This window comes from Bufo bufo, chromosome 1 (assembly GCF_905171765.1).
Source record: "Bufo bufo chromosome 1, aBufBuf1.1, whole genome shotgun sequence".
NCBI classification, from domain to species: domain Eukaryota; kingdom Metazoa; phylum Chordata; class Amphibia; order Anura; family Bufonidae; genus Bufo; species Bufo bufo.
Window position 1 is genome coordinate 165,751,796 of NC_053389.1, and position 27,495 is coordinate 165,779,290.

The following is a 27,495-nucleotide window of genomic DNA, read 5'->3' on the forward strand; positions in this document are numbered from 1 at the left end:
ACGCCTCTCCCTCCCCTGCCCTGCCGCAGCATAGGCATCTGTATCGCTGTCCTGAGGATGGTGATACAAATGAATATGGAGATGAGCGCTTCCATGAGTGCTCATCTCCTACTGACCGCTGCCACTGCCGCCCGGTACTGAGGAATAAAAAAAAAATAATAATAATATTATTTGTTAAAGACGGCCCAGCAGCTGTTTTTTTTTATGGCGGCCTGGGGGGCAATTGCCTCCCTGCCCCCTGTCCCAGCCCGCCCCTGGGAGCAACCGCTGTTCTACTTCAAATCAAAACTACAGTGCCTGCCATATGCACTATATCTTGTAAGGTGCATTATAGCAGAGCTCTGTTTCTGTAGAGACACTGAACCAGCAGGAGGTGGCAGGGAGTTGTGAGGCTATGCCACCTGAGAGCTAACAGTAAGCCAGCGGACACCTGTGCAGTTTGGGCACATACCTTCATATAGCGCGGTGACGGTGCAGGCTCTGGTGTTGCGCCACTACTTCTGATGTTACATCTAATATTCACAGTTAAATGAACTCAGAGGACTTAGATAATGAAATGTTCCCAGTTCCCTTATCTGTGGGCACTACATCCTGACCTGCTCGCCCCAATGTAATGTGTTTATAGGAGAAATGATGGGGATAATATCCTGGAGGTAACGACACTAGTGGAGTAATGCGTTCTAGGCATATTACACTATTAGCAGTGGCTGCAGCTCCCCTGTTCTGCCAGATCTCCATCAGGAAGGCAGCATGCCCTGCAGGATTCATGGCTGACAAAGCAATAAAAGCAAAGACTCCGTGATGAGCGGGATTACACTCCGCATCCACGGGTTGTAGTCATCATCAACCAACAATACTGATCACCAGTCTCTACTGCTGGTACTGGTCACTAGCCTCTACTGTTGGTTCTGGCTACTGGCTCTACAGCTGGTACCAGTCACTGGTCCCTACTGCTGGTACTAGTCACTGGCCTTATCTGCTAATACTGGGCAATGGCCCCTACTGCTGGTACCAGTCACTGGCCTCTTCTGCTAGTAATGGGCATTAGCCCCTACCACTGCAATGGTACCAGTCATTGGCCTCTTCTGCTAGTACTGGGCATTGGCCCCTACCACTGCACTGGTACCAGTCACTGGCCTCTTCTGCTAGTACTGGACACTGGCCCCTACCACTGGTAGTGCTCACTGGCCTCTACTGCTGGTTCTGGCTACTGGCTCTACTGCCAGTACCAGTGACTGGCCTCTACCACTGGTAGCAGTCATTGGCCTTTACTGCTGGTACCAATTGCAGTGTCCCACATCTGTGTAAAAAAGGAACACTTCAAACATCTGCATATCTGTACTTATTGAATTATAATGTATTGTATTCCTTATTTTCTGTCTGGCAATGTCGTTTCATCCATTTGCCCCTAGGTGGTGCTGGCACCACATAGTGTATATAAAGAGGGGGGGGGGGGTGTGAGGAGTATGTTAGTGAAGAGCAGTATGTAGTCGGAGTAAGAAGCAAGTCCATGGAGGAAGGAGACAGACCAAGGCCACCATGTAACGGCTGTACTTTCCTCTGGGCCCTGATCCAGCCTAGAGAAGATATCTGCAGAGGACCAGCACCAGACAGTGAGTGTATACACAGAGATGCAAGGAGACTATTGAGGGTAACAGCTAACCAAGGCTTATAGACCTCATTAGCACCAGTGACCAGGAGAAGCTTACAGAGTGCCTGGACACAACTAGATAACTTAGGCCAAGTTTTTTTTATCACTGACTTAACCTTCCGGTTGTTAGTGAAAAAAACATAAACAAAAACATTTCTAGAAGAGGTTCCTGGCAAAGAATGAAGCAGATGTGTTTGCCTGCCGTGAGGGGGACGCAACTAAAGGAATACTCATAAATAAATAATTATTAGCATCTTTGGTGCCAGTGTTCTGTGAAGTAAAGATAGGATTTCGATCAAGAATCTACTCCTAAAAGGACAATTCCTCATAGACATTTGCCACTACCAGAAAATAGAATACCCTTGAACTTGTTATACATACAAAAGATGTCCATTGTTGAACTGTACCAACTGTCCAGAGACTATTGATCTTCAGTAAATGTTCAACTGGTTTACAATTACTGACTCCTCATTCTTACAACTACTACTCTCAACATTTGCACCTAACGGTGCTGGCGCCACGAACCAGGGGCCCAGCCACAAGCACCCTAAATATCACCACATCAAGGGCACCTCAACCAACATCTGGCTGGTGTTCCCTGCAACGGAGAGTGCCCCAGAAGATCTCGTGCTGTCTTACTATTCACTGCACTGCCGACCCAGGGAGGCATCTGCTAACTGTGAGTACAAACAACCACTACCCCCATCGGCCCACTGTGAGCCTCACGTGTTTTACCCTGGGGTCCGGCATGCTGCACAATGACTGGTCTCTTCTAGTACCAGGCTCTCGCCTCCACCTCTGGTACCAGTCACTGTCACTGGCTTTTACTGCTGGCACCAGTAACTCGTCTCTGGCATCTACTGCTAGTACCAGTCACTGGCCCCTACTGCTGGAATCAATCACTTGCCTCTACTTCAGTTTCCAGGCACTGGTCTTTATTGTTGGTACCACTGGTGCCATGGAATGAATGTAAGTTTCAGAGAAATGCTATGCAGTAAAGGAAGAATCTGAGACCATTCCATGCGGCGCTGATGCAGAAAGAACTCCGTATTGTAATGTTACCAAACTGGTAATCTTTTATTCAAAGTTGACGCGTTTCAGGGGCAAAAGGGCCTCCTTCATCAGGACAATAAACTCATACATACAAATACATCTTTTGTCATTGTTTCTTTTATGTGCTGTGTTTGAGCGCGATGTAGCCGAGCTACAGTGGACGGGAAAGGGGACGTGTTAGGGGCGGGAAGGCGTGCGGGGTCACTAGGATACCATATCCCTTGATCAGCCAATTATAGGTTATGTGGGCGGCGTTAATATCATATGCTGCACCTCCGGATGACGTGTTGGCCGCACCTTCGGATGACGTATTGGGGGCATGTGTGTCTTGAGCGCACTTCAGGGCAAGCCTGTGATATGTCTCCGCCGTATAGTAGGGGCGTGTACTGTAGTCCAATCATGTGATCTATCTCTGACGCTTGATGGGGCGTGTACTATAGCCCGCTCACGTGGTATTACCGAGAGCGATTAACTGGTATGTTGTTGGCTGGCATTGGAAAGAAGCATACAGCAAGATTGATATGAAAGGTGTGTTGTCTATGACGGGGATGCGTATGTTGTTGCTACCATCAATAGATCTAGAAACCCGGTATAGAGTTGCTATCAGCAGATAAAGTGTGCCACAGTACAATGCGATGGTTATTGGCAAAGAATATTTGCAATATAGTACAATTTGATAATGACCGGAATGCATAAAATCAAAAGATCAGAACACATAAGATAGAGCTAAAATCAAGAGAACCAAGAAATACATAGATAAATAGATAGATAAATACATAAAAAATATAGTACAGACCAAAAGTTTGGACACACCTTCTCATTCAGAGTTTTCTTTATTTTCATGACTATGAAGGCATCAAAACTATGAATTAACACATGTGGAATTATATACATAACAAACAAGTGTGAAACAACTCAAAATATGTCATATTCTAGGTTCTTCAAAGTAGCCACCTTTTGCTTTGATTACTGCTTTGCACACTCTTGGCATTCTCTTGATGAGCTTCAAGAGGTAGTCCCCTGAAATGGTCTTCCAACAGTCTTGAAGGAGTTCCCAGAGATGCTTAGCACTTGTTGGCCCTTTTGCCTTCACTCTGCGGTCCAGCTCACCCCAAACCATCTCGATTGGGTTCAGGTCCGGTGACTGTGGAGGCCAGGTCATCTGGCGCAGCACCCCATCACTCTCCTTCATGGTCAAATAGCCCTTACTTTCAAAGTTTTCCCAATTTTTCGGCTGACTGACTGACCTTTATTTCTTAAAGTAATGATGGCCAGTCGTTTTTCTTTACTTAGCTGCTTTTTTCTTGCCATAATACAAATTCTAACAGTCTATTCAGTAGGACTATCAGCTGTGTATCCACCTGACTTCTCCTCAACGCAACTGATGGTCCCAACCCCATTTATAAGGCAAGAAATCCCACTTATTAAACCTGACAGGGCACACCTGTGAAGTGAAAACCATTTCAGGGGACTACCTCTTGAAGCTCATCAAGAGAATGCCAAGAGTGTGCAAAGCAGTAATCAAAGCAAAAGGTGGCTACTTTGAAGAACCTAGAATATGACATATTTTCAGTTGTTTCACACTTGTTTGTTATGTATATAATTCCACATGTGTTAATTCATAGTTTTGATGCCTTCAGTGTGAATCTACAATTTTCATAGTCATGAAAATAAAGAAAACTCTTTGGATGAGAAGGTGTGTCCAAACTTTTGGTCTGTACTGTATATAAAAAAAAAAACATATATATATATAAAATATATATATATATAATAATAAAAAACATATATATATAAAAAGGAATAATACAACTCAAGCATACTGCCTGGCTATTTTTGTGCTGCGGCAGGTTATAATACAGTCTCGCACATCTCGTTTAGTCCATATGGAGTCAGGGTGTCCAATTGATAGATCCAGTATACCTCTCTTCTCTGGAGGCTGCTGAATCTATTATATGGATTATCCAGTATATAGTCAATGGGGGTAATTTGCAATGCATGTTAGTTTTTTTCTTTTTTTCGGTTGTAGTTGCGCAATGACGCGAGATGCTGTGTTTTGGGCATAATTTCTGTATATTATGTCTATGCTGGTTCACCCTGCAATGTAATGCTTGGGTCGTTCGGCCTACATACTGGAGGCTACCTTCACATTCGATTAAATATATCACATAACTGCTTTTGCAGGTTAGACGATGTTCTATTGTGAAGGTGGCACCATTTTTTGTTGAACTGAAAGTTTTCCTATTGTGCGTGATCATATTACAACAAAGGCACTGTCTTGCACCGCATTTGAAACTACCCGCTAATTCCGTTTTGGTTTTATTTCGGATTTTGGTATGCTTTTTGGGCTTACTTGGAGCTAGAGTGCTTCTTATTGAGGGCGCTCTCCTGTATGTAATCATAGGTTTTTTGGGGAGGTATTTCTCAAGATAAGGAGCCTGTCTCAGAATGTGCCAGTGTTTAGCCAATATTCCACGGATGACTTTGTTTGAGGTGGTAGATTGTGTGATTAAATTTTAATGTTTTAGGTGTTTTTCTGTTAATGTTTTTTCTTCTTTATTAGCTATACTCATTAAACATTCTCCTTGTGTATCTTTTGCGCTCTTTTGGTATGCGTTTTTTAGCAATTTTCTTGGATAACCTTTGTCAATAAACCTTTTTTGTATGATTTTTGCTTGTTCTCTAAAATCTGAGTTCTTTGTACAATTACGTCTTATGCGTTTGTATTGACTGTATGGAACATTTTGGAGCCATTTCTTATGGTGAAAGCTTTTATAGTGTATGTAGCTGTTAGTGTCTACTTGTTTAAAATATGTTTTCGTTATAAGAGTATTATTTTTACTGGAAATGGAAATATCTAAAAAATCTATTTGAGTTTTTTGGTAGTTTGGGGTGAGAGTGATCCCCCATTTCGTATTGTTCAGTTCTTCGCTAAATTTTAGTGCTGAACGCTCATCCCCATTCCAGATGATAAAAATGTCGTCTATATATCTTTTGTAATAGAAGATCTGTTTGTTTGCAAGGGGGTTATTGTAGATGTATGTACATGTAGTGGTCTGTGTATGAAGAGGAGCGGTGCGGAATCTGCTGTGCTCCTCCTCCTACACAGACCAGCAGTGTGATGTGTGACACTACATCCTGCTACTGCTGTGGAGCGCCATCGGCTGAACTGTGATCATGAGGAACTAGGTGAGTATATTTTTTTAACTTCCTGTGAAAGAGGCACATACAGTATTTGGACATAACTACTATGTACTGGCACAAAGGGGGGATAATTACTATGTGGGGGCATTAAGGGGACTGGGTGTGTATAGTTATGCTTTGGGCAGAGTTAGAGGCGTGACCTAGTATGAAAAGAATATATATGCATATTGTAAACATATTCACAAGATGTTTTTTTTTTGCACATATACTTTTGTATTTGTATGTGTGATTGGAGGGGACAGGTACATCCTTTGCACAGGGGCCCTTTGCTGCTTGTGTCTGCCCCTGAGTCTAAGGATAATGGTATATGGATAATATACTGTAACATGCTACATGCTGGTCACTGGTCTCTATGATTATGCTGGTCACCAGCTTCTACTGGTTATGGTGGCCACTAGCCTCTATTGGTTTTGGTGGTCACTGGCCTCTATGACTATGCTGGTCACTGGCCTCTACTGATTATGCTGGTCACTGGCCTCTACTGATTATGCTGGTCACTGGCCTCTACTGGTTATGCTGGTCACTGGCCACTACTGGTTATGTTGGTCATCAGCCTATAACGATTGAATGGTCATTGGCAAGCTTGGATTGGTTGATCATGTTTCCATAGAGACTAAGATAAGTGGTAACCAGGTACTTCTGGCTTGGCTGATATTCTTTAGCTACAACTGCATTATTTTGATCCAAAAAAATAATAATAATGCGTTGGTGTGAATGGAGCCACAACACCCAGATCTGTTGAATCCTAACAAATGGATACATGATGGAGATCGTGCGCAGTGTCCGGTCATTGTGGGGATGCATATAATGGAACTGTTGCGCTGACGTCATTTGTTGCTGCAGCGCACAGTTGTTTCTCGCAGCTCCTTAAAGGCCCCTTATAAGCCACAGTGTTAGATTGGGATTTTTTTTAGGCTCCTCCATCAGCGCTGTCGTTGTGTTCCTATTTCTAAATTATACGTCAGGGCGTTGCGGTGAGCCCACATAGCCGACCATGAAAGGCTCACATATTTAATTCCAGATTATTGAAATATTCCACTGAATGTGACTTTTTTTTCCGTCTCCGGAGGAACTGAATAATTTTTTTTTTTCTTTGTGGCATTTTCCAAGGTACAAAAGAAATGCGAGACCTGTAATGATATGCTGGCAGCGTACAAAAGCTTTCAATTTTCTCTTATTCTCTTGGTTCAATGGAGCCACCATAGAGCGTGGTGAGCCGCAGAGCATTCTGGGAAGGTACCAGGCACTGTTCTCATTGCATTCGTAGCGAGGTCCCTACCGCAGATTGCATTTTTAATTATCTGTTTCCGCTGGCCACAGGGATTACCGAGTCGACTGTTGGGAGCAGATAGATGGAAGTAAATGTTTCTCTTGTTGGTTCAGTGAGAAAACAGGAGGCTGAATGGAGGAGCAGGATAAACACAAGGTGCTCGCTTTTATTTCTTCCCCAGAGCTACAATCAGAGATACCTGGGGATTTGTCAGGATACTGAGGGTCCAACAGAGTCCCTTACAACTACAGTCACGGCCTAGAGCACCGGATTTATGCTGCACATAAAGCAGTTAACCCCAATGATCCAATTTACTCAAATATACCTCAAATTTACAACTATAACAGGCAGGGATGCACCTAGCCTTTCTGCTGCCTGAGGCAAAAACTGAAACTGAGGCCCCCCCATGCCCATTTCTTAACCTAACCCCTTTGCCACAATGAAAGCACTCATTGCCCATGGCCCTTCCACTGCCCCCCTCTTGCCCCTACCTGGTGCTTCCTGAGGCGATTCGCTTCACCTGGCCTCATTGGTGGTGCACCCCTGATAACAGGTCTTATACTCCCGTCACCACCAAAACTGCATTCACAATGTTGCTGTGTGCCACTTGGAATGTGCTAGATTATGTACTGTATATTCCATTGTGCCAAAACCTAATAGCTCAGCCCCATGTGTCATCTTAGCTCTCACAGTACTCTGTGCTCTAGTGACAGGAAACCAGCATAATTAAGGATGCAGCTTTGGTTGGTACTGGAATACAAAACATAACTCGAGGTATGGAAAGCAAAGTTACTCAGCATTATAAGTTCTGTGAAACATCAATAAAATGGGTTAAAAAAGGAGCATAACTTTCATAAAGGTTGATTAATGATCAAGTGCTAAGTGTTCGTCCACAAGAACCAATCAGGTTTCTGCTTTCAATGTCCATCCTACTTTAGAAACATGAGACATTCAACCTGATTGGTTGTTATAGGAGTGTAAGTGGGTGGGACTGTGACAACCTATTGGTTATTATCAATTTCAATATGATGTTATAATTCCCCTTAGAAATATTCATAGGTACAGTGTAGCAGAGCTGGTTATACTCTGAGACCGGGTTCTCCCAGCAGAACACAGACCCGATACACCAACAAGCCTCAGCAATACAAATGATAACGCAGCAAGACTCAGTGCTGACCTTGGAGTACGTTGCGCCATTCAGAACCTCGCCGTTCCTCATCCAGATGATCGTTGCTGCTGGTTTGGCATTGTCTGCATGGCACGTTAAATTCAGGGGGTCTCCTGCTCGAAGGCTTACTATAGGACCACCAATAATTACTGGATCATCTGGCGGAACTGTGGGGAAAACAAACATAAGACCTCTTATTATCCAAACTCAGATTGATATGTTAGTCCATTATTGGAGAAAACCCTTAAAGGGGCTGTCTCACTTCAGCAAGTGGCATTTACCATGTAGAGAAAGTTAATACAAGCCACTTACTAATGTATTGTGATTATCCATATTGCTTCCTTTGCTGGCTGGATTCATTTTTCCATCACATTATACACTGCTCGTTTCCATGGTTACAGACCACCCTGCAATCTATCAGTATTGGTCGTGCTTGCACAATATAGGAAAAGGCACCAGCCTATGTGTGCTCCCATGTTCCCTGCCACCAGAGAGGCTGACACGTTTGTCTATCGTGTGCAAGCACCACCACCAATGATGGATTCCAGGGTAGTCTGTAACCATGGAAATGAGCAGTGTATAATGTGATGCAAAAATGAATCCAGCCAGCAAAGGAAGCAATATGGACAATCACAGTACATTAGTAAGTGCCTTGTATTAACTTTCTCTACATGATAAATCCCATTTACTGAAGGGAGACAACCCCTTTAAAGGGGCTAATCTGAGGCATTGGTAACATAGCGCTAGGATATGCCAGCAACGCCAGATAGGAGCGGGACTCCTGAAGTGAGTGGAGAGCAGTATGCAGTCAATAGAGAGGTGGCCACATTTGCTCGGTGCCCAATCCAATAATTTGAGACTGCCGAAAATAGTTCTTGCTTGTCTATTTTTGGAACTCCTACAGAAATGAATGGAGAGAATGCCATGTATGAGCCATGTGCTCTCCTTCATTTTTGGGGTCTTCTTCTAGACATAGGTGCAGGTCTCAGAGGTGGGACCCGCACTAATCTGACTTTGATGGCATATCCTAGAGATATGATATCAAAGTCCAAAATTGTCATCTCACGCAACTGCATAAATCAATAGTACAGGTGAATAAAAGAAACATTCCAATATATCAGAAAAAATGCCTTGTTCTCTAGTTATTAGCTCCTTTCTTCCTTCATCCCTTTCCCAAATTAACTTCCTGAATTCTGTGATAAATCCATTGTGAGACACCAAGACTGGCTGCCTGCTCACTGAAGAGATCATGGTACTCTTCCCCTAGAAGTCTATGGAGAGGAGAGGGGAAGGAGCAGTGAACAGCAGAGCGAGGCAGAGAGACAATGCCATAATTCAGCAGCTAATGGTGTTATATCTCACCCTAAGTGCATAACGAACACCTATACTGCTGAATACTTCTCTATTACGTCCTATATGCCGCTTCTGTTAGGAAGCACAATGACCTGTCTCTATGTGGAGTCTATGGGGAGACATCATTACAGATAGTCTTCACCAACTAGCTATAAGACAGCTAAGAAGTATAGATGAAGACTGCAGAGAAGAACATTGCAAAGAATGCCGTATAAAACTCATATAATGGTCAGATATAGTGCTGTCACTCATGCATACACATGGTCGCTTATTCTGAAAAGTTATCTGAAATGACAGGTACACTTTAAGACAACCTGCTGTTTTTAATTAGTGAGCACCATATACCAATACAAGAGTGAACCCAAACATTTCTGACGGCGTACATGACAGCAGATGCATTAGTCTTAAAGGGGTCATACATGATTAGAGAAAACATGGCTGCTTCTTACCGAAAGAGCACCACACCTGTCCACAGGTTTTGTGTGGTATTGCAGTTCAGCCGATTTCTGCACAACCCGTTTTCACATATGTGCCCCAATGCATCACATAACCAAAAGGCACACAAGCGAAAATAAAAATCCTGTGCTACTTCTAAGACTTGGAAACAATGCGTCCTACTAGAAATCTGCGCTAGTTATGTGCACATGATTATTATTATTATCATTTTTTTATATACCGTATGGTTTTTTTGTAGCAAAAAGAAACATTTGAGGACAATTCAGGCAGTCTCTGTCCACAAAACAATAGAGACCTTGGTGGACCTGACAGACCCCATTATAAGTCGGTGTGGTCTGTCAGGCACATCTGGCGTCCATCGTGCAGTGGACCATTGTGGCTTCCATGGCAAATGGGAACCATAATGGACATGTGAATAGAGCCTTCTACATTCACAATTGTGGCCTAAAATGTCCGAAATGTAACGATATTTGGATAGGAAGCATCGCTCTTCCGGTCTCTATTTTCATAAAATGTTCATTGCACTGTTCGTCATGGAAATGGTTGCGTTTCACACTGATACGTCTGACTAATGGCGGCTCTAACACACGCGCCTGAAGCTTTAAAGATGATTGAAACAACGTTTCTCTCATTGTTTTCAAATTTCCAATTAAAATCCCATCTTGTACTTCTCTTTAAAACGCTTTAAATGTCGCATTATGACGATGACGGCGCCACGCCATTCCGATCTAACTATTAATTGCGCACATTTATAACATGGGCGCTCACTGTAGGGGGTTTGTTGGTTGTAGACAGTATTTCAGGACACAATATTTGCTGCTTGTAACAACGGGATTTAATAACATCTTACAGTGCGATCTTCGTCACTTATTGCTGGTTGCTGGTGTCACTCAGCTTTTCCTGATTCCTGATCAGTAAATCTACTCCATTAGCAGTAGCATAGGCCAGGGGTTGTATAACATTGCATAAGCAGAGGCTGAAAGGTGGATGATGCTTAACTGCCATTAGTGCTCCTCACCCTCTCCAGACTCCCCAGGGGATGTATTTGCTTATTTTGCCATTCTGGAATCTGGGAAAGCTGAGTGACAACCGGAGTGGAAGTTGCAATAGTCGCTACCTAATCACCCAACTTTTTAGGGTGCCCTCACAAGTGGCAGAATTTTCCACCAGAAAGTCAGCAGGTACAATGCGTAGTAAGGGCATTTTAGAAATAATTGGCATTTGACATACTCAAAGAAGCACTCCCACAAGAACTTTGATTCTTTGACCTGTTAGAAAGGTAGATGATGTAGCCTGTAGTGAAGGTAATCTTAACTTCACTAAAATACAGTGACTGTATTTGTGAGTTGTAACCTCCCTTCTGATCCTCAGCTGTGTCATGTGACCAACATTCTGATCTCTGATCTGACACAGGACAGGAAGTCAGTTACTTCTCTATTCATTCCTATTCATGAAACTGACATTGAGGCTCCCTTAGGAATACATAGAGAAACTGGCCTTTTGCCGACACATAAGATGCTGTGTTATTTGGAGAGTCAGAGTGTTGGTCACAAGAAACAGAGGAGGATCACAAAAACAGTCACTGGTACGAAGATAACCTTCACTGCAGTTTACATCATGTACCTTTCTAACAGGTCAGAGAATAAAACATTTTATGGGAGAATTTAATTAAGTACAGATTGGTTACTTCCCCTTTAATTATTATATTACCTTCTATAATTCTTGTAATGTAGTGAGTTTGGGATACTTAGATGACCACCAGGCCACATTCCAGAGTGGTTAACTCACAGGACATGCATACTACACACTGGATATCCTTAGGAGAAGGGTCTGAAAGGTATAAACCCTTGTGCACAAAGACAAAAAACTAAGCTCCACTGAAAACATCATCCAGGTAGAAAGTTTAAGGCCACTATATCTCTCCTGTATTACCATGGGGTGTTGGGCATGTGCTATGTGGATAGCACGGTGACAGGAGCTCTCCCATTGTGTTGCAGGCCAGGTGGTTACTATTTATTCTGTATGAGATTTGTATGTTTTACCTTTCATATATATTTAATCACGCTTAGTACATTTTTTTTTATCACTTAGCCTGTGTAAGCCTATTTTTTCTCATCTCTTCAAATTCACTTTAAAACAGCAGATTTCTACAAAGTTGCAGATTTTTTGGTGTAAATTTTTCTGCAGCATTTTCCACTGCAGAATCAATTTCCCATTGAATTGAATGGAGAGATTCTCATACAGAAAATCTGCAACACGTTATTGCAAACATTATGCAGGTATAGACAATTTGCAGCCCCATTGGATAACAAAGGGGAAATCTTGACGTGGCAGATTTTCTGGCAGAAAATGTTGCCATGTGTGAGGGCACCTTTAGATTTCTGAGGAGGTACACTCGGAACTCTGTGCAGTTTCACAGATGCAACTTATTGAGACTTCATCGCATCACACAGAGAACAGCTCGAAGCAAATCCCAGCATGACAGCCGCCATTTATGTTCCCAGAATGTTATGAACACTTTTATGTTGCTTTTATCTTTATTATCTATTATCCTTACAACCTTATTTAGATAAGCCGACATCATGGAGTCCTGCCATCTGTGACACGCCTGCCGAATGTCAACCTGACTCCTTACCACATTAGAGCTGAGAGAGACAGAGGGTGCAGCCAGCGCTCTCGGGCCTTACAGTACACAGGACCAGAGGGGGTATCATTTGCACGGCTAAAGGGAGAAGCTTAACTTCTTAGTGACCAGCCAGTTGCTGGCCTTCATCACCAAGCAATTTATTCCATTTTGTCATTGTTGTATTCCAAGAGCCAATTTATTTATTTTTTTCCATTGCTGTAGCTATTGGGCTTGTTTTTTTGTGGGACAAGTTGTAGTTTTTATTGGCACCACCTTTGGGGTACATATAAATCACTGATTAACTTTTATTAACTTCTTCTGGGGAGAATGGAAAAAACAGCACTTTAGACACTGACCTTTTACATTTTTCGGCATTCACTTTAGCTGCATAAACCTCATGAGTCATGATACCTTAAAGGGGTATTCCCATCTCAGGATATCCTCTGGGACCCGCACCTATCTCGTAAACTGATCTGGCAAAGTGAAGCAGGGCACACCACACATGCGCGACCACCCTCTATTCATTTCTATGGGGCCGCCGAATATAGCCGAGCACCTATCAGACATTGTCTGAGATGGGAATACCCCTATAAGTCTCTGGGTCAGTATGATTACAGGGATACCAAATATATACAGTACAGACCAAAAGTTTGGACACACCTTCTCATTCAAAGAGTTTTCTTTATTTTCATGACTATGAAGGCATCAAAACTATGAATTAACACATGTGGAATTATATACATAACAAACAAGTGTGAAACAACTGAAAATATGTCATATTCTAGGTTCTTCAAAGTAGCCACCTTTTGCTTTGATTACTGCTTTGCACACTCTTGCCATTCTCTTGATGAGCTTCAAGAGGTAGTCCCTGAAATGGTTTTCACTTCACAGGTGTGCCCTGTCAGGTTTAACAAGTGGGATTTCTTGCCTTATAAATGAGGTTGGGACCATCAGTGGCGTTGAGGAGAAGTCAGGTGGATACACAGCTGATAGTCCTACTGAATAGACTGTTAGAATTTGTATTATGGCAAGAAAAAAGCAGCTAAGTAAAGAAACGAGTGGCCATCATTACTTTAAGAAATGAAGGTCAGTCAGCCGAAAAATTGGGAAAACTTCCAACAGTCTTGAAGGAGTTCCCAGAGATGCTTAGCACTTGTTGGCCCTTTTGCCTTCACTCTGCGGTCCAGCTCACCCCAAACCATCTCGATTGGGTTCAGGTCCGGTGACTGTGGAGGCCAGGTCATCTGGCGCAGCACCCCATCACTCTCCTTCATGGTCAAATAGCCCTTACTTTCAAAGTTTTCCCAATTTTTCGGCTGACTGACTGACCTTCATTTCTTAAAGTAATGATGGCCACTCGTTTTTCTTTACTTAGCTGCTTTTTTCTTGCCATAATACAAATTCTAACAGTCTATTCAGTAGGACTATCAGCTGTGTATCCACCTGACTTCTCCTCAACGCCACTGATGGTCCCAACCCCATTTATAAGGCAAGAAATCCCACTTATTAAACCTGGCAGGGCACACCTGTGAAGTGAAAACCATTTCAGGGGACTACCTCTTGAAGCTCATCAAGAGAATGGCAAGAGTGTGCAAAGCAGTAATCAAAGCAAAAGGTGGCTACTTTGAAGAACCTAGAATATGACATATTTTCAGTTGTTTCACACTTGTTAGTTATGTATATAATTCCACATGTGTTAATTCATACAGGGAGTGCAGAATTATTAGGCAAGTTGTATTTTTGAGGATTAATTTTATTATTGAACAACAACCATGTTCTCAATGAACCCAAAAAACTCATTAATATCAAAGCTGAATATTTTTGGAAGTAGTTTTTAGTTTGTTTTTAGTTTTAGCTATTTTAGGGGGATATCTGTGTGTGCAGGTGACTATTACTGTGCATAATTATTAGGCAACTTAACAAAAAACTAATATATACCCATTTCAATTATTTATTTTTACCAGTGAAACCAATATAACATCTCAACATTCACAAATATACATTTCTGACAGTCAAAAACAAAACAAAAACAAATCAGTGACCAATATAGCCACCTTTCTTTGCAAGGACACTCAAAAGCCTGCCATCCATGGATTTTGTCAGTGTTTTGATCTGTTCACCATCAACATTGCGTGCAGCAGCAACCACAGCCTCCCAGACACTGTTCAGAGAGGTGTACTGTTTTCCCTCCTTGTAAATCTCACATTTGATGATGGACCACAGGTTCTCAATGGGGTTCAGATCAGGTGAACAAGGAGGCCATGTCATTAGATTTTCTTCTTTTATACCCTTTCTTGCCAGCCACGCTGTGGAGTACTTGGACGCGTGTGATGGAGCATTGTCCTGCATGAAAATCATGTTTTTCTTGAAGGATGCAGACTTCTTCCTGTACCACTGCTTGAAGAAGGTGTCTTCCAGAAACTGGCAGTAGGACTGGGAGTTGAGCTTAACTCCATCCTCAACCCGAAAAGGCCCCACAAGCTCATCTTTGATGATACCAGCCCAAACCAGTACTCCACCTCCACCTTGCTGGCGTCTGAGTCGGACTGGAGCTCTCTGCCCTTTACCAATCCAGCCACGGGCCCATCCATCTGGCCCATCAAGACTCACTCTCATTTCATCAGTCCATAAAACCTTTGAAAAATCAGTCTTGAGATATTTCTTGGCCCAGTCTTGACGTTTCAGCTTGTGTGTCTTGTTCAGTGGTGGTCGTCTTTCAGCCTTTCTTACCTTGGCCATGTCTCTGAGTATTGCACACCTTGTGCTTTTGGGCACTCCAGTGATGTTGCAGATCTGAAATATGGCCAAACTGGTGGCAAGTGGCATCTTGGCAGCTGCACGCTTGACTTTTCTCAGTTCATGGGCAGTTATTTTGCGCCTTGGTTTTTCCACACGCTTCTTGCGACCCTGTTGACTATTTTGAATGAAACGCTTGATTGTTCGATGATCACGCTTCAGAAGCTTTGCAATTTTAAGAGTGCTGCATCCCTCTGCAAGATATCTCACTATTTTTGACTTTTCTGAGCCTGTCAAGTCCTTCTTTTGACCCATTTTGCCAAAGGAAAGGAAGTTGCCTAATAATTATGCACACCTGATATAGGGTGTTGATGTCATTAGACCACACCCCTTCTCATTACAGAGATGCACATCACCTAATATGCTTAATTGGTAGTAGGCTTTCGAGCCTATACAGCTTGGAGTAAGACAACATGCATAAAGAGGATGATGTGGTCAAAATACTCATTTGCCTAATAATTCTGTACAGGGTGTAGTTTTGATGCCTTCAGTGTGAATCTACAATTTTCATAGTCATGAAAATAAAGAAAACTCTTTGAATGAGAAGGTGTGTCCAAACTTTTGGTCTGTACTGTATATATAGTCTTTTTGGAAAGTTTTTCTGCTTTCGCACATTATATATTTCTTTTTTTTAAGTGCTTGCATTGCTGCATCCCAAGACCTATAACTTCTTAATTTAACTTTCGACAAAAAGCAGTAATTCTGGCTTTGTTTTTTTTTTTTTTGTTTTTTTTTTAGATTTTTATTTATGCCATTTAGTGTGGATAAATAATGTAATTGTATAATTCGGGTCAATTCGGATGTGACGATAGCAAATGTGTGGAGACGATTTTATCTTTTCATTTTTAAAACTTTTTTTTCCCAAATGCTGAGTACTCCAATGGTATGAATCCCTAAAATCACTCCGGGTACCCCTGTCTAATGCGGAACACCCTGCCTGATAAGGGCGATCCCACTGTTTTCTGAATTCTCCCTAGAATACACTAAACTATATCTTTTGGGGTGTGCCAAACTAAATAGGGACAGTAGTGGGACCACCAATATCTAGACCTAGAAGAGTTGGAATCTTGCTGTACTAATCTCCCGGTATTGAGACAGATAACAGAACTATACACCACCATTCGATGTTCTGATATATGATATTTCAGAATGAAACCCAACGAGTTTCTCTTTACCCCAAAGTGGGGTTCATCAAGGGCTGCCCCTATTTACCTGGTCATACCCCAATGGATATAGTTTAGGGTATTCTAAGCAGAGTTCTGAAGACAGTGGGATCGCCTTATTGGGGCGGGTGTTCTGCGGTGGGTAGGGGGACCCAGGGTGATTTTAGGGATTCGTACCATTGGGGTACTCAGTATTAGGAATTTTAATTTTTACTTAATAACTTAATTACACTTTCCCTTGGTAGATTGTGGCCTATTGATCAGGCTCTATGAGCACATAGTTTGGAGTATTATTCGAATGATGAATCTTGGGGAGCACTGTTCACTTATCTGTTATTGTTGGTAAATTTGTGGCATTTAAACCTTGCCCTGGGAATGTCCAAGTTTACTTGCGAATGCCCATTTTTAGGTGGGGCTTATATAACAAACAACCATTTTCAGCCGGGTCTGTCTCTGAAAAGTAGGGGTAGTCCTTGCAAATTTGGGGCTGTGGGCAACTATGCAGCTGACCGTATATCATGTATATCATGCATTCTGTCATGCAGACAAGACACGACCAATAAATCTGGTATGGACCATATGTATATAACAAACACATCATTCTCTCAGGATCTAAATGTACCAAAGTTTTTAGTTTGTAAAAAGCATCCTCATTAATGAAGTTGCAACTCTGCAACAGTGTCTTCAATGTCACCAGCAGATGATGCATTAATCAGGCGAATCCTGAAATACTCAATGTCGGAGAAGTGGGAATAGATGCTACATGGGTGACTGGAGGGGGACTTCAGCGAGACGTGACAGGCGACCACTGTGGACCAGCACACAATTAGAGAGAACTCATTAAAGCTCAAACATACTGTTTGTTAAATGTCGACTACTAATAAGAACAATACAAAAGATCTAAAATACATCTAAAGTTCTGAGTCTACGACAGATGAAACTAGTGGATGAAAAAAAAAATATAATAATACCTATAAAGAAAAGATGGCGAAAGGTTCTGGAGTGGTGACTTTCACTGTGTAAAAGGGACACCACTACGTTACTGGACACTTGCGGAGGCAAGGGTACTCATCCTAAGAAGCCCCCCCCCCCTCCGATGAACTGTTCTTATTAGGGGGTACTTTGCATGGCTGTTTTTTGCAGTACTTCTGATGCTTTAAAAAAAAGAACATTCCTTTAATAAGCCACAGTAAAAACAATGTCCATAGAAGCCAGCCTTTAAAGGGGATGTGACAGAGCATGCCCACAACACTCTCCTATGTAAGTCAATAAGACATCCCAAGACTAAAGATTCCTATGATCCATGTGGCTGCTGTAAAACATAACTGTGAATGCTGATAACGGCAGCTCAGGCTGGATTGCCGCCCCCATAAATGTACAGAAAATTGAAAAAAAAAAACACACAATTAGGAAATAAAAAAAGATCTGAAAACAAAAGAATGTGTTTTGCAAAAGGGTTTCAATTAATAAAAAAAATGTATAGATTCCCTTTAATGCCCAGTGCCTTTTCATGAGACAGCTCTCACCCCTGACGGAGGGCAGATTGTTGTGGTCTGGCTTCTGGAACCCTCCAGCTATTACAGTTGATGGATACTGGACATCACCATACATATACTGTATACCGCTGTGACTGTGTGTATGTAACGACCCTCATTAACTCCACTGATGCATCCTCCGTAAAAGATGACAAGGCGTCCAATGTGCCCTGAATCAACACCTGTTCTCTGGTAACTAATTAACACCCATTAAAAGTGCACGTTGTAGCGTGTTCCAAAATGGCGTCCACCATCTGTTCTGCTGGAGGTGGAGGAAATAGTGTTGATTGTGTGAAAGGCCAAAAAATGATTTAAATGTTTTTGGGTTTTTTTTATACTACTTTTTAGCTGCAGAAATTGATATTTTTGCAAACAAAAGTTGTCAAAGAGAAGCGGAGCAGCGGCCAGCGGCTGTATCTCCTACCTATAGAGCAGGGGTGCACAAGCTGCGTAGTGCAGAACATCAACCAGCTACAAGAGGAATTCAGGAGAAAGGATTCCGCTCCAGCCAGCGTGGTACACATAGAAACCAAGGACAAACAATCCAGCTCCACTGTAAAAAGTAAAATCTCCTTCTGTACTGGATAGTCACAAATCACGGCATAAAGTAAGTGGCATTACCCCATAGGCCTAAATTGAAATCTATGCCAGTTTATAGCTGGCATAGATTTCAGCCATCATTTACACCAGAAAACGCGGAAATTACAATAAATTAGTTGGGGCCGATGGCCTCACAGACACCACTTTTTTTTAGAAATTGGTGAGGGTGGACAAATTTAGGCATCATGGAGTTTAAAAAGTCCAAACTTGCAGTTTGCGACTTTTCTTTTACATCTGTTTCTGACATAGAGGGTAATAGTAAATGATCCCCTAGGTTTTATATGGTGCAGTGCTGTAATCTAACACTAGGTGGCGCACTGATTATTGCATTGCAGATGATGTGTGCAGGGTGACATTGCTCTGCAGTGAGAATAGAGCTTTCTGCCCTGCAATTAATACCTTTCCCTCCCAGCAGAAGCTGCTCTTTTATCTTCGCAGTGTCACAAACAGATGTCTGTGTGCGTTCCCTCATTTGTATGTGAATTGATGAATATTGCACATACATTATCTTGTTATCTTGAAATGGTAAAACAGTATGAGGCTGAGGTGCCAAGGCAAAGTGATTTTTTTAATCAGTTTGTGTTCATTTTGTGCGCGCAGCTATTACCAGTGAGGGATTGTATTGTGTGTAGCGCTGGCGATGATTTGTTAGATTCGGCGTGCTGCTCAATTTCTCACCTCCATTTACATAATTATTCCACATTCTTATTAGGGGAGACACAAGTCTCAGACACGTCACTCCTGATCAAAATCATCTCCAATGTTTGATGCTGTAACCCGGTCCATGGCCACGCTACGGGGCCTGGCCAGAGGGTGGGGCCACAAGTAGGTTTTTGGCTGGTGTTTAGCCACAGTTAGATTTTTGGTGGTATAAGCACCAGCTCCAGATGTTAGCTGGAGGTCTATGGGAAATGTAAAATGCAGGACACACAAGTTTTTTTTTTTTTGCTTTGGGCATTTTTGTTCATTAGGTGGTGTTTTTTTTTTAATCTTTCTTGCTTCTTTTCAAAAAGGCTGCATGCTGCATGCTGGAGTGTTGACAACAACTTCTCTATAGAGGAAAACTGCCATGAAGAAAACTAATGAAACACACTGGCCCAGACTTACTAATGCACCTGCACCTAAAACCTGCAATCTAGAGTGTGGCAAAAATTGGTGTAACTTTGGTGCTTCTAGGTTTCCACACTTTTCCCAACTTGCCTGAAAGTTGTGTGACTTATCTGAAAGTTTTGGAGCTTTGTAGAAAAGGGGGTGGGCTCTAAGATGCAATATTTGCGCCAAAATCTGAGCTGCCATTTGCAAAAAAAACACCACAAAAACTGCTGAAAAAAGCACACAAATGTCCCACAGAAAGCTCATGTGGTTATTCTGGCACTTTTACAGCCAAAATGAAAGACCACTGAAAAGTTTTGTTATCTGGCCTTCGAAAAAATAAAAAACATCAGCAAATGTTATAAAATAACTAAACAGAATACTGTTCACCTTTAGAGTCTCCTGCAGAACCAACTCAGATGTTTTGGTGGTCCCCCCGATCGTGTTTACAAGACACTGTCACATCACTGCTGCAGCCAATGAGTGGCCTCAGCAGTCACATGTCATACTACTGACATTACAGCTCAGTGATGGGAGCCATGATGCCAGGAGTATAGCATGTAGTGTTTGAGGTCATTGATTGGCTGCACCGGTCATGTGATACCCACTAGTAAACAAAGACTGGAGATTGGAGAGGTAAATTGTGTTTTTTCGACATTTTATAAAGTTTGTTTTAACAGTAGTTAACAGTGAGGTTCTCTATTTTTTTTAAAGGTGTTATGCTATGATTGATGTATAAAATAAAAATTAAACATCGTATAGTATATGACAATTTAGCTCTGTCCTTCACATCCAAAGCTTCCCCATTCATTGCTCCAATTACTCTGCTAGATTTATTTCAAGCTGTTAACTCAGAGGACATGTCTTCTCTGCTGCAGCTTTTCAACTATCACAGCTTAGGAGGCATGTCCTTTCTTTGCAGCTCTCTCCCTGTAAGGCCTCCTGCACACGAACGTGTGCTGCCCGTTGCCGTATTGCGGACTCCATTTGCGGATCCGCAATACACAGGCGCTGTTCCGTGGGCATTTCACTTCAATGGGTCCGCAAATCCGGAGATGCGGAATGGTGCGGAACGGAAGAACGGAACGAAAACCCACGGAAGCACTACGGAGTGCTTCCGTGGGGTTTCGTCCCGTACTTCCGTTCCGCAGAAAGATAGAACATAGATCGCGGACCTATTAAAGTGAATGGGTCCACGATCCGCTGTGGCTGCCCCATGGTCGCTGTTCTTGCATTGCGGGCCGCAGAACGGCCACGGGTGCACACGTTCGTGTGCAGGAGGCATAACTGTCACAGCTTTGTAGATATGGCTGGTGGCAGTTGAAGGACAGAAGTGAGCATGTACGACCATCCCAGTAGGAGGAAGTGCACATGACTATACAAATCACATTAAACACCAGGGGGCACCACTATAATAAAGTCAAAAGAATATTTCCCAACTGGAGCAGTTTTGTAACTACAGTTGCAAGAAAAAGTATGTGTACCCTTTGGAATGATATGGATTTCTGCACAAATTGGTCATAAAATGTGATCTGATCTTCATCTAAGTCAGAACAATAGACAATCACAGTCTGCTTAAACTAATAACACACAAAGAATTAAATGTTACCATGTTTTTATTGAACACACCATGTAAACATTCACAGTGCAGGTGGAAAAAGTATGTGAACCCTTGGATTTAATAACTGGTTGAACCTCCTTTGACAGCAATAACTTCCACCAAACGTTTCCTGTAGTTGCAGATCAGACGTGCACAACGGTCAGGAGTAATTCTTGACCATTCCTCTTTACAGAACTGTTTCAGTTCAGCAATGTTCTTGGGATGTCCAGTGTGAATCGCTTTCTTGAGGTCATGCCACAGCATCTCAATCGGGTTGAGGTCAGGATTTTTTCCTGTGAATAAAGCCAATGATTGTGTGGAAGCTTTTAAGAAGGGTTTACTAAAAAGTGTGAAAAATATGGATGACAGAATGAAGGGTCCAAATTTAACACAAGAAGAGAAAAATGCGCTAAGGAGTTTAGAATCAAACAGCCGGATTGTAATGAAGCCAGCTGATAAGGGGGGGGGGGGGGGGGGGGGTAGTGGTATTGGATAGGAGTAAGTATGATGAGGAGATGCACTGACTCCTTTCTGATAGGGAAACTTATCAGGTATTGAGAAAAGATCCCCTTCCTGATTTCAAAAAAGAAATAGTTGCAATACTGGATAGGGCATTTGAGAGAGGTATCATTGACAAAAAGGAATTGGGTTTTCTTAAAAATCAGGTATCCAAGGACACCGGTAATATACCACTTGCCAAAGATCCACAAGCGACTAGTGGATTCTCTTGGTAGGCCGATTGTTTCGGGTCTCCAGTCTTTGACAAGCGGTATTACAGTATCTGTAGACTATTTTCTGCAAAGATATGTGGGTAAGACAGCATCTTATCTTAAAGATACGGGTAAGGTCCTGAACATCATTAAAGAGATTGGGGAAGTTCATACTGACTTGTGGCTAGCGACTGCTGATGTATCCTCTCTCTACACAGTCATTCCTAAAGATCTTGGACTGGAGGCGATTCAAAATTATTTGGAGGAAAATGAATGTATGTCACTGTTGCAGAGAGAATTTATTTTACAATGTTTGGATTTTTGTCTTACTAAGAACTATTTTTGGTTTGATGGTGTGTTTTATCTCCAGCTGACCGGGACGGCGATGGGGGCGAAGTGCGCCCCCAGTTTCGCCAATCTTTATATGGCTGCCTGGGAGAAGCTTGCGATTGATCCCCTTCTAAAGAAAGTCCAGGAGGGAGGAACGTTGATATTGTGGAAGCGCTTTATCGACAATTGTCTAATTATGTGGAAAGGTGAACGTTGGGGTTTGGAGAAATTTATGGACAGTTTAAACCAGAATACATTTAAACTGAAATTCACCAGTGAAATGAGCCCCAGTAGTATTAATTTTTTGGACCTGACCATTTTTTTGGAGGAAGTTCGGCTGAAGACAAAAACGTACTTCAAACCAACAGATGTGAATGGATACATCGATATGCAGAGCTGCCACCATGGCCCTTGGAAACAAAATAGTCCTAAGGGGCAAGTCATACGTGTTCAGCGTAATTGCAGAGATTACAGAGAACAAAGCAGGGTGATTCAGAAGAGGTTTGAGGAGAAGGGATATAACCTCGAAGCATTGGAGAAGGTTAAGAAAGAAGTGGAAGAATGGGAAGGGGGGCTTAATAAAAATAAAAATACAAACAGTAATAAGAATAAGGAAGTAGATAAGGAGAACAAAATGTTGGATTTTAAATTTACCTTCCTTACCCAATACAACAGTAGGACCATTGAAAAATTCTAAAAAATGACCCAGTGTTGGGACAAGTCATCCCCGAGCGGCCGAGAGTCCTGTTTAAAAGAGCACCTAATCTGCGAGATGCACTAGTACATAGCTGCTTAGTGAAAAATAAAAAGCGAAGTAGAGACCAGTTCACTTGGTGCGGCTTCTGCAGTGTTTGCAGAAACCGCACCAGAGAGGACAAGAAGAGAAAGAACCAGCAGGAAGTTGTATCGAAGGGAGGGCAGGTACATAAGATTAAAGGGGATATATCGTGTGAGACGATGGGGGTTATCAACATGCTGGAGTGCCCTTGCTGGCTCCAGTATGTGGGTAGAACCTTACGTAAACTGAAGACCCGATTGCAGGAGCATATAGGGAATATCAGAAAGGGCAAAGAGGACCACAGTGTTCCACTACACTTTAAACTTATGCATGGGAAAAATCCAGCGGGTTTGAAGTTTAGTGGTTTGGAAAAGCTGGAGAGGAATTGGCGAGGGGGGGGGGGGATCCTGTTGCTAATATCAACCGCAAGGAAGTTGGATGGATATATAGATTGGGGACCCTGAAACCAGCAGGGTTAAATGCTGAGATCGATCTGAAGCTGTGCTTGGTGGAATGAGGATGAGTTGTAAGTGGGGGGTGGTGTGTTGCCGCTGTCATTGGATACCTGTTATCTGTTAAAGTTTTTTGAGAATGAACAGAATATAGTAGGTTGTGATTGGCTCTAGGGGACCATGTGATCGGAGCGTAACCATGTGACCTTTCTATGAATGGAGAGGGGAGGGTTATTGGAAATGTGTGAATTATACGCTCTGGGAAGCAGTGAAGGCGCTATATATATATTTTTTATATATTTATATATTGTTTGAAGTAAGATTGTGGAGTTATGATGAGTATCCTAGAGGAACAAAAAAAGAAAAGGTTTTTGTATAGATGGGCGGTCCGTGGGTGTGATCTAGGACTAATAAATACTGCACCTGTAAGAGAGGATACCATCGCCCCTGACGAAGCTGGACTGGCGAAACCCGGGTCGGGTGGACTTTCTGTGATGAGAATACATTGATTTTAGAAGGCTGAATTTTTATGTCTATTTTGTAAGTAGAATAAACTGCTTTATGAGGAATTACCTAGTGGAACTTCACTATTGTGTTATAACTTCTCTCTAGGGTGCAGGTGTACATGAGTGTACCAGCCTCTGGAAACCGATTGTTTGGCTACAAGGTGAAACAACTGCGGATTTGGGATAAGAATCTGGGATTGGAATCCTACACACATAGGCAGCGTGATCAACATTTATTGGAACCAGGACTCTGACTGGGCCACTCCAGAAGGCGTATTTCCTTCTGTTTAAGCCATTCTGTTGTTGATTTACTTTTATGCTTTGGGTCATTGTCCTGTTGCAACACCTATCTTCTGTTGAGCTTTGGGAATTCATTTTTCCTTCGATAATAGCAATCCGTCCAGGCCCTGACGCAGCAAAGTAACCCCAAACCATGAAGCCCCCACCACCATAATTCACAGTTGGGATAAGGTTTTGATGTTGGTGTGCTGTGCCTCTTTTTCTCCACACGTAGTGTTGTGTGTTTCTTCCAAACAACTCAACTTTGGTTTCATCTGTCCACAGAATATTTTGCCAGTACTGCTGTGGAACATCCAGGTGCTCTTGTGCAAACTGTAAACGTGCAGCAATGTTTTTTTTGGACAGCAGTGGCTTCCTCTGTGGTATCCTCCCATGAAATCCATTCTTGTTTAGTGTTTTACGTATTGTAGATTCGCTAACAGGGATGTTAGCATATGCAAGAGACTTTTGTAAGTCTTTAGCTGACACTCTAGGATTCTTCTTCACCTCATTGAGCAGTCTGCGCTGTGCTCTTGCAGTCATCTTTACAGGACGGCCACTCCTAGGGAGAGTAGCAGCAGTGCTGAACTTTCTCCATTTATAGACAATTTGTCTTACCATGGACTGATGAACAGCAAGGCTTTTGGAGATACTTTTATAACCCTTTCCAGCTTTATGCAAGTCAACAATTCTTAATCGTAGGTCTTCTGAGAGCTCTTTTGTGCGAGGCATCATTCTTCAGGCAATGCTTCTTGTGAAAAGCAAACCCAGAACTGGTGTGTGTGTTTTTTATAGGGCAGGGCAGCTGTAACCAACACCTCCAATCTCATCTCAGTGATTGGACTCCAGTTGGCTGACTCCTCACTCCAATTAGCTCTTGGGGATGTCAATTGTCTAGGGGTTCACATACTTTTTCCACCTGCACTGTGAATGTTTACATGGTGTGTTCAATAAAAACATGGTAACATTTAATTCTTTGTGTGTTATTAGTTTAAGCAGACTGCGATTGTCTATTGCTGTGATCAGATCACATTTTATGACCAATTTGTGCAGAAATCCATATCATTCCAAAGGGTTCACATACTTTTTCTTGCAACTGTAAGTAAATTACAAAAGTAATTAATTATTTATGCTGGCTTATATTAAAGAGTCACTGTACTGTCACACAATTTAATTTCATTTAATAGAGAATAGTGTAACTATAAAAAAAAAAAAATATGCCCGCATCCACCTGAAAAAAGCTGTAAAGTCATGGCCACTAGGGGTCTCACTGCCACCTAAGTTGCAGTCCAAAACCTGTTGTCAGGCAAGACCTGTCCCTAGTAAGAGACTCAGAAAACAGCTAAGAGGAAGTAGGGACATGTCAGAGCTAGCTGAGATCCTGAGCCTGATAAAATAACAGCTTCTAAACATCACAGGAGCCTCATGCTTTTCTGTAAATGTGATATATCCATCCTTATAAGCTTTTTGAGCTCCCTAGAAGAAAACAAACATAGTGGAAAATAAGGGTACTGAGGTCACTGCATACAGTACTGGTAGAAGGGAGACCTCCGCTGCTTGTGAGAGAAATGCATCTAGCTGTACAGCTGAAACTGAGAATTACAGTATATGGCTGAAAGAGACTTTAGGGAAGCCCAAACATAACTGTTCCTTTACAGTTATGATTGTACAAAAAAGCACAAGCATTATGCAAACTTTTTTTGGAAAATTCAAGTAAGCGTTAAAGTGGTTGTCTCACTTCAGCAAATGGCATTTATCATGTAGACAAAGTTATTACAAGGCATTTACTAATGTATTGTCCATATTGCCTCCTTTGCTGGCTTGATTCATTTTTCCATCACATTATACACTGCTTGTTCCATGGTTACGACTGCGCTGTAATCCAGTGGTCGTACTTGCACACTATACGGAAAAGTGTCTATGCACGCTCCTGTGGTCCAGGTAAACCAGATAGACAGGTGCATTTTTCTATAGTGTACAAGCACGACCACTGCTGCTGGATTGCAGGGGGGTCATAACCATGGAAACGACCAGTGTATAATGCGATGAAAAAAATGAATCAAGAAAGCAAAGGAGGCAATATAAATCAGAATACATTAGTAAGTGCCTTGTATTAACTTTCTCTACATGATACATGTCATTTGCTGAAGTGAGACAAACCCTGTAAGACAACATTTAATGCTGGTACACCCCCCTTTAAATGGGCTACTGTGGTCCTTACTTTAATTCAGTGAACTCGCATATGAAAAGTCACAAGAACATGGAATATCCCTTATTTTAACATATTTTACTTAGCACAGAAATATCCTAAGCTTTGTACCTGTTTGTGATATTATTAAAGAACTGCCAACCCTGAAGAGAAATTATAATAGACTGATATAAGTCTTTATGCACTGTGTATCCCAAAAGGTGGTGCATGGATAACAAACAGTTAAAACTGACAGTGTTAGCCTAGATTCCTGGGTGATCGACTAGTCCTGCCCCCTGGCTAGTAGAGAGTCTTAGCTGAGCAGAGCTAGAGTCAAGACCTACATGTGTGAGCTCCTACCCAGTAGTCCCAAAGAAGAGGCCTCATCCAGGAAACACCATTCCTGAGACTGAAAAGCTAACTGAGAGACGTTACCCCTGGGGGAAAGAGAACAGACATTCACAGAAGGTCTAGAACCATCAAGGCTGTGCTGTAATCAGAAAGTAAGGAATCACACGTTCATGGCAATAAGATCTTATAGATGTGGAAAATGTATATTGCTTTGGTGCCCGCCACACTAAGATCTGCAATCTGCACCTGGGAACTACAGAAAGAGTTAAGGAGAATAGATTTGCATGTCTGTCGTTATTTGCAAAGACTACAAACTGTACTTAGAGAGAAACAGGGA

General features: G+C 42.2%; 1 protein-coding gene and 1 long non-coding RNA gene across 3 annotated transcripts in view; one reads left to right on the top strand and one right to left on the bottom strand.

The window, feature by feature from the left end:
- LOC121000945 overlaps positions 1–27,495 on the top strand; it is a 677,653-nt gene that overhangs the window by 253,093 nt on the left and 397,065 nt on the right. The gene's annotated exons all lie outside the window — the stretch shown is intronic.
- KIRREL3 (kirre like nephrin family adhesion molecule 3) overlaps positions 1–27,495 on the bottom strand; it is an 886,110-nt gene that overhangs the window by 176,521 nt on the left and 682,094 nt on the right. For both annotated transcript variants that reach the window (XM_040431744.1, XM_040431736.1), the window contains exon 5: positions 8,353–8,510. In XM_040431744.1, coding sequence (XP_040287678.1) covers positions 8,353–8,510 — 158 coding nt within the window. The remainder of the gene's footprint in view (positions 1–8,352; positions 8,511–27,495) is intronic.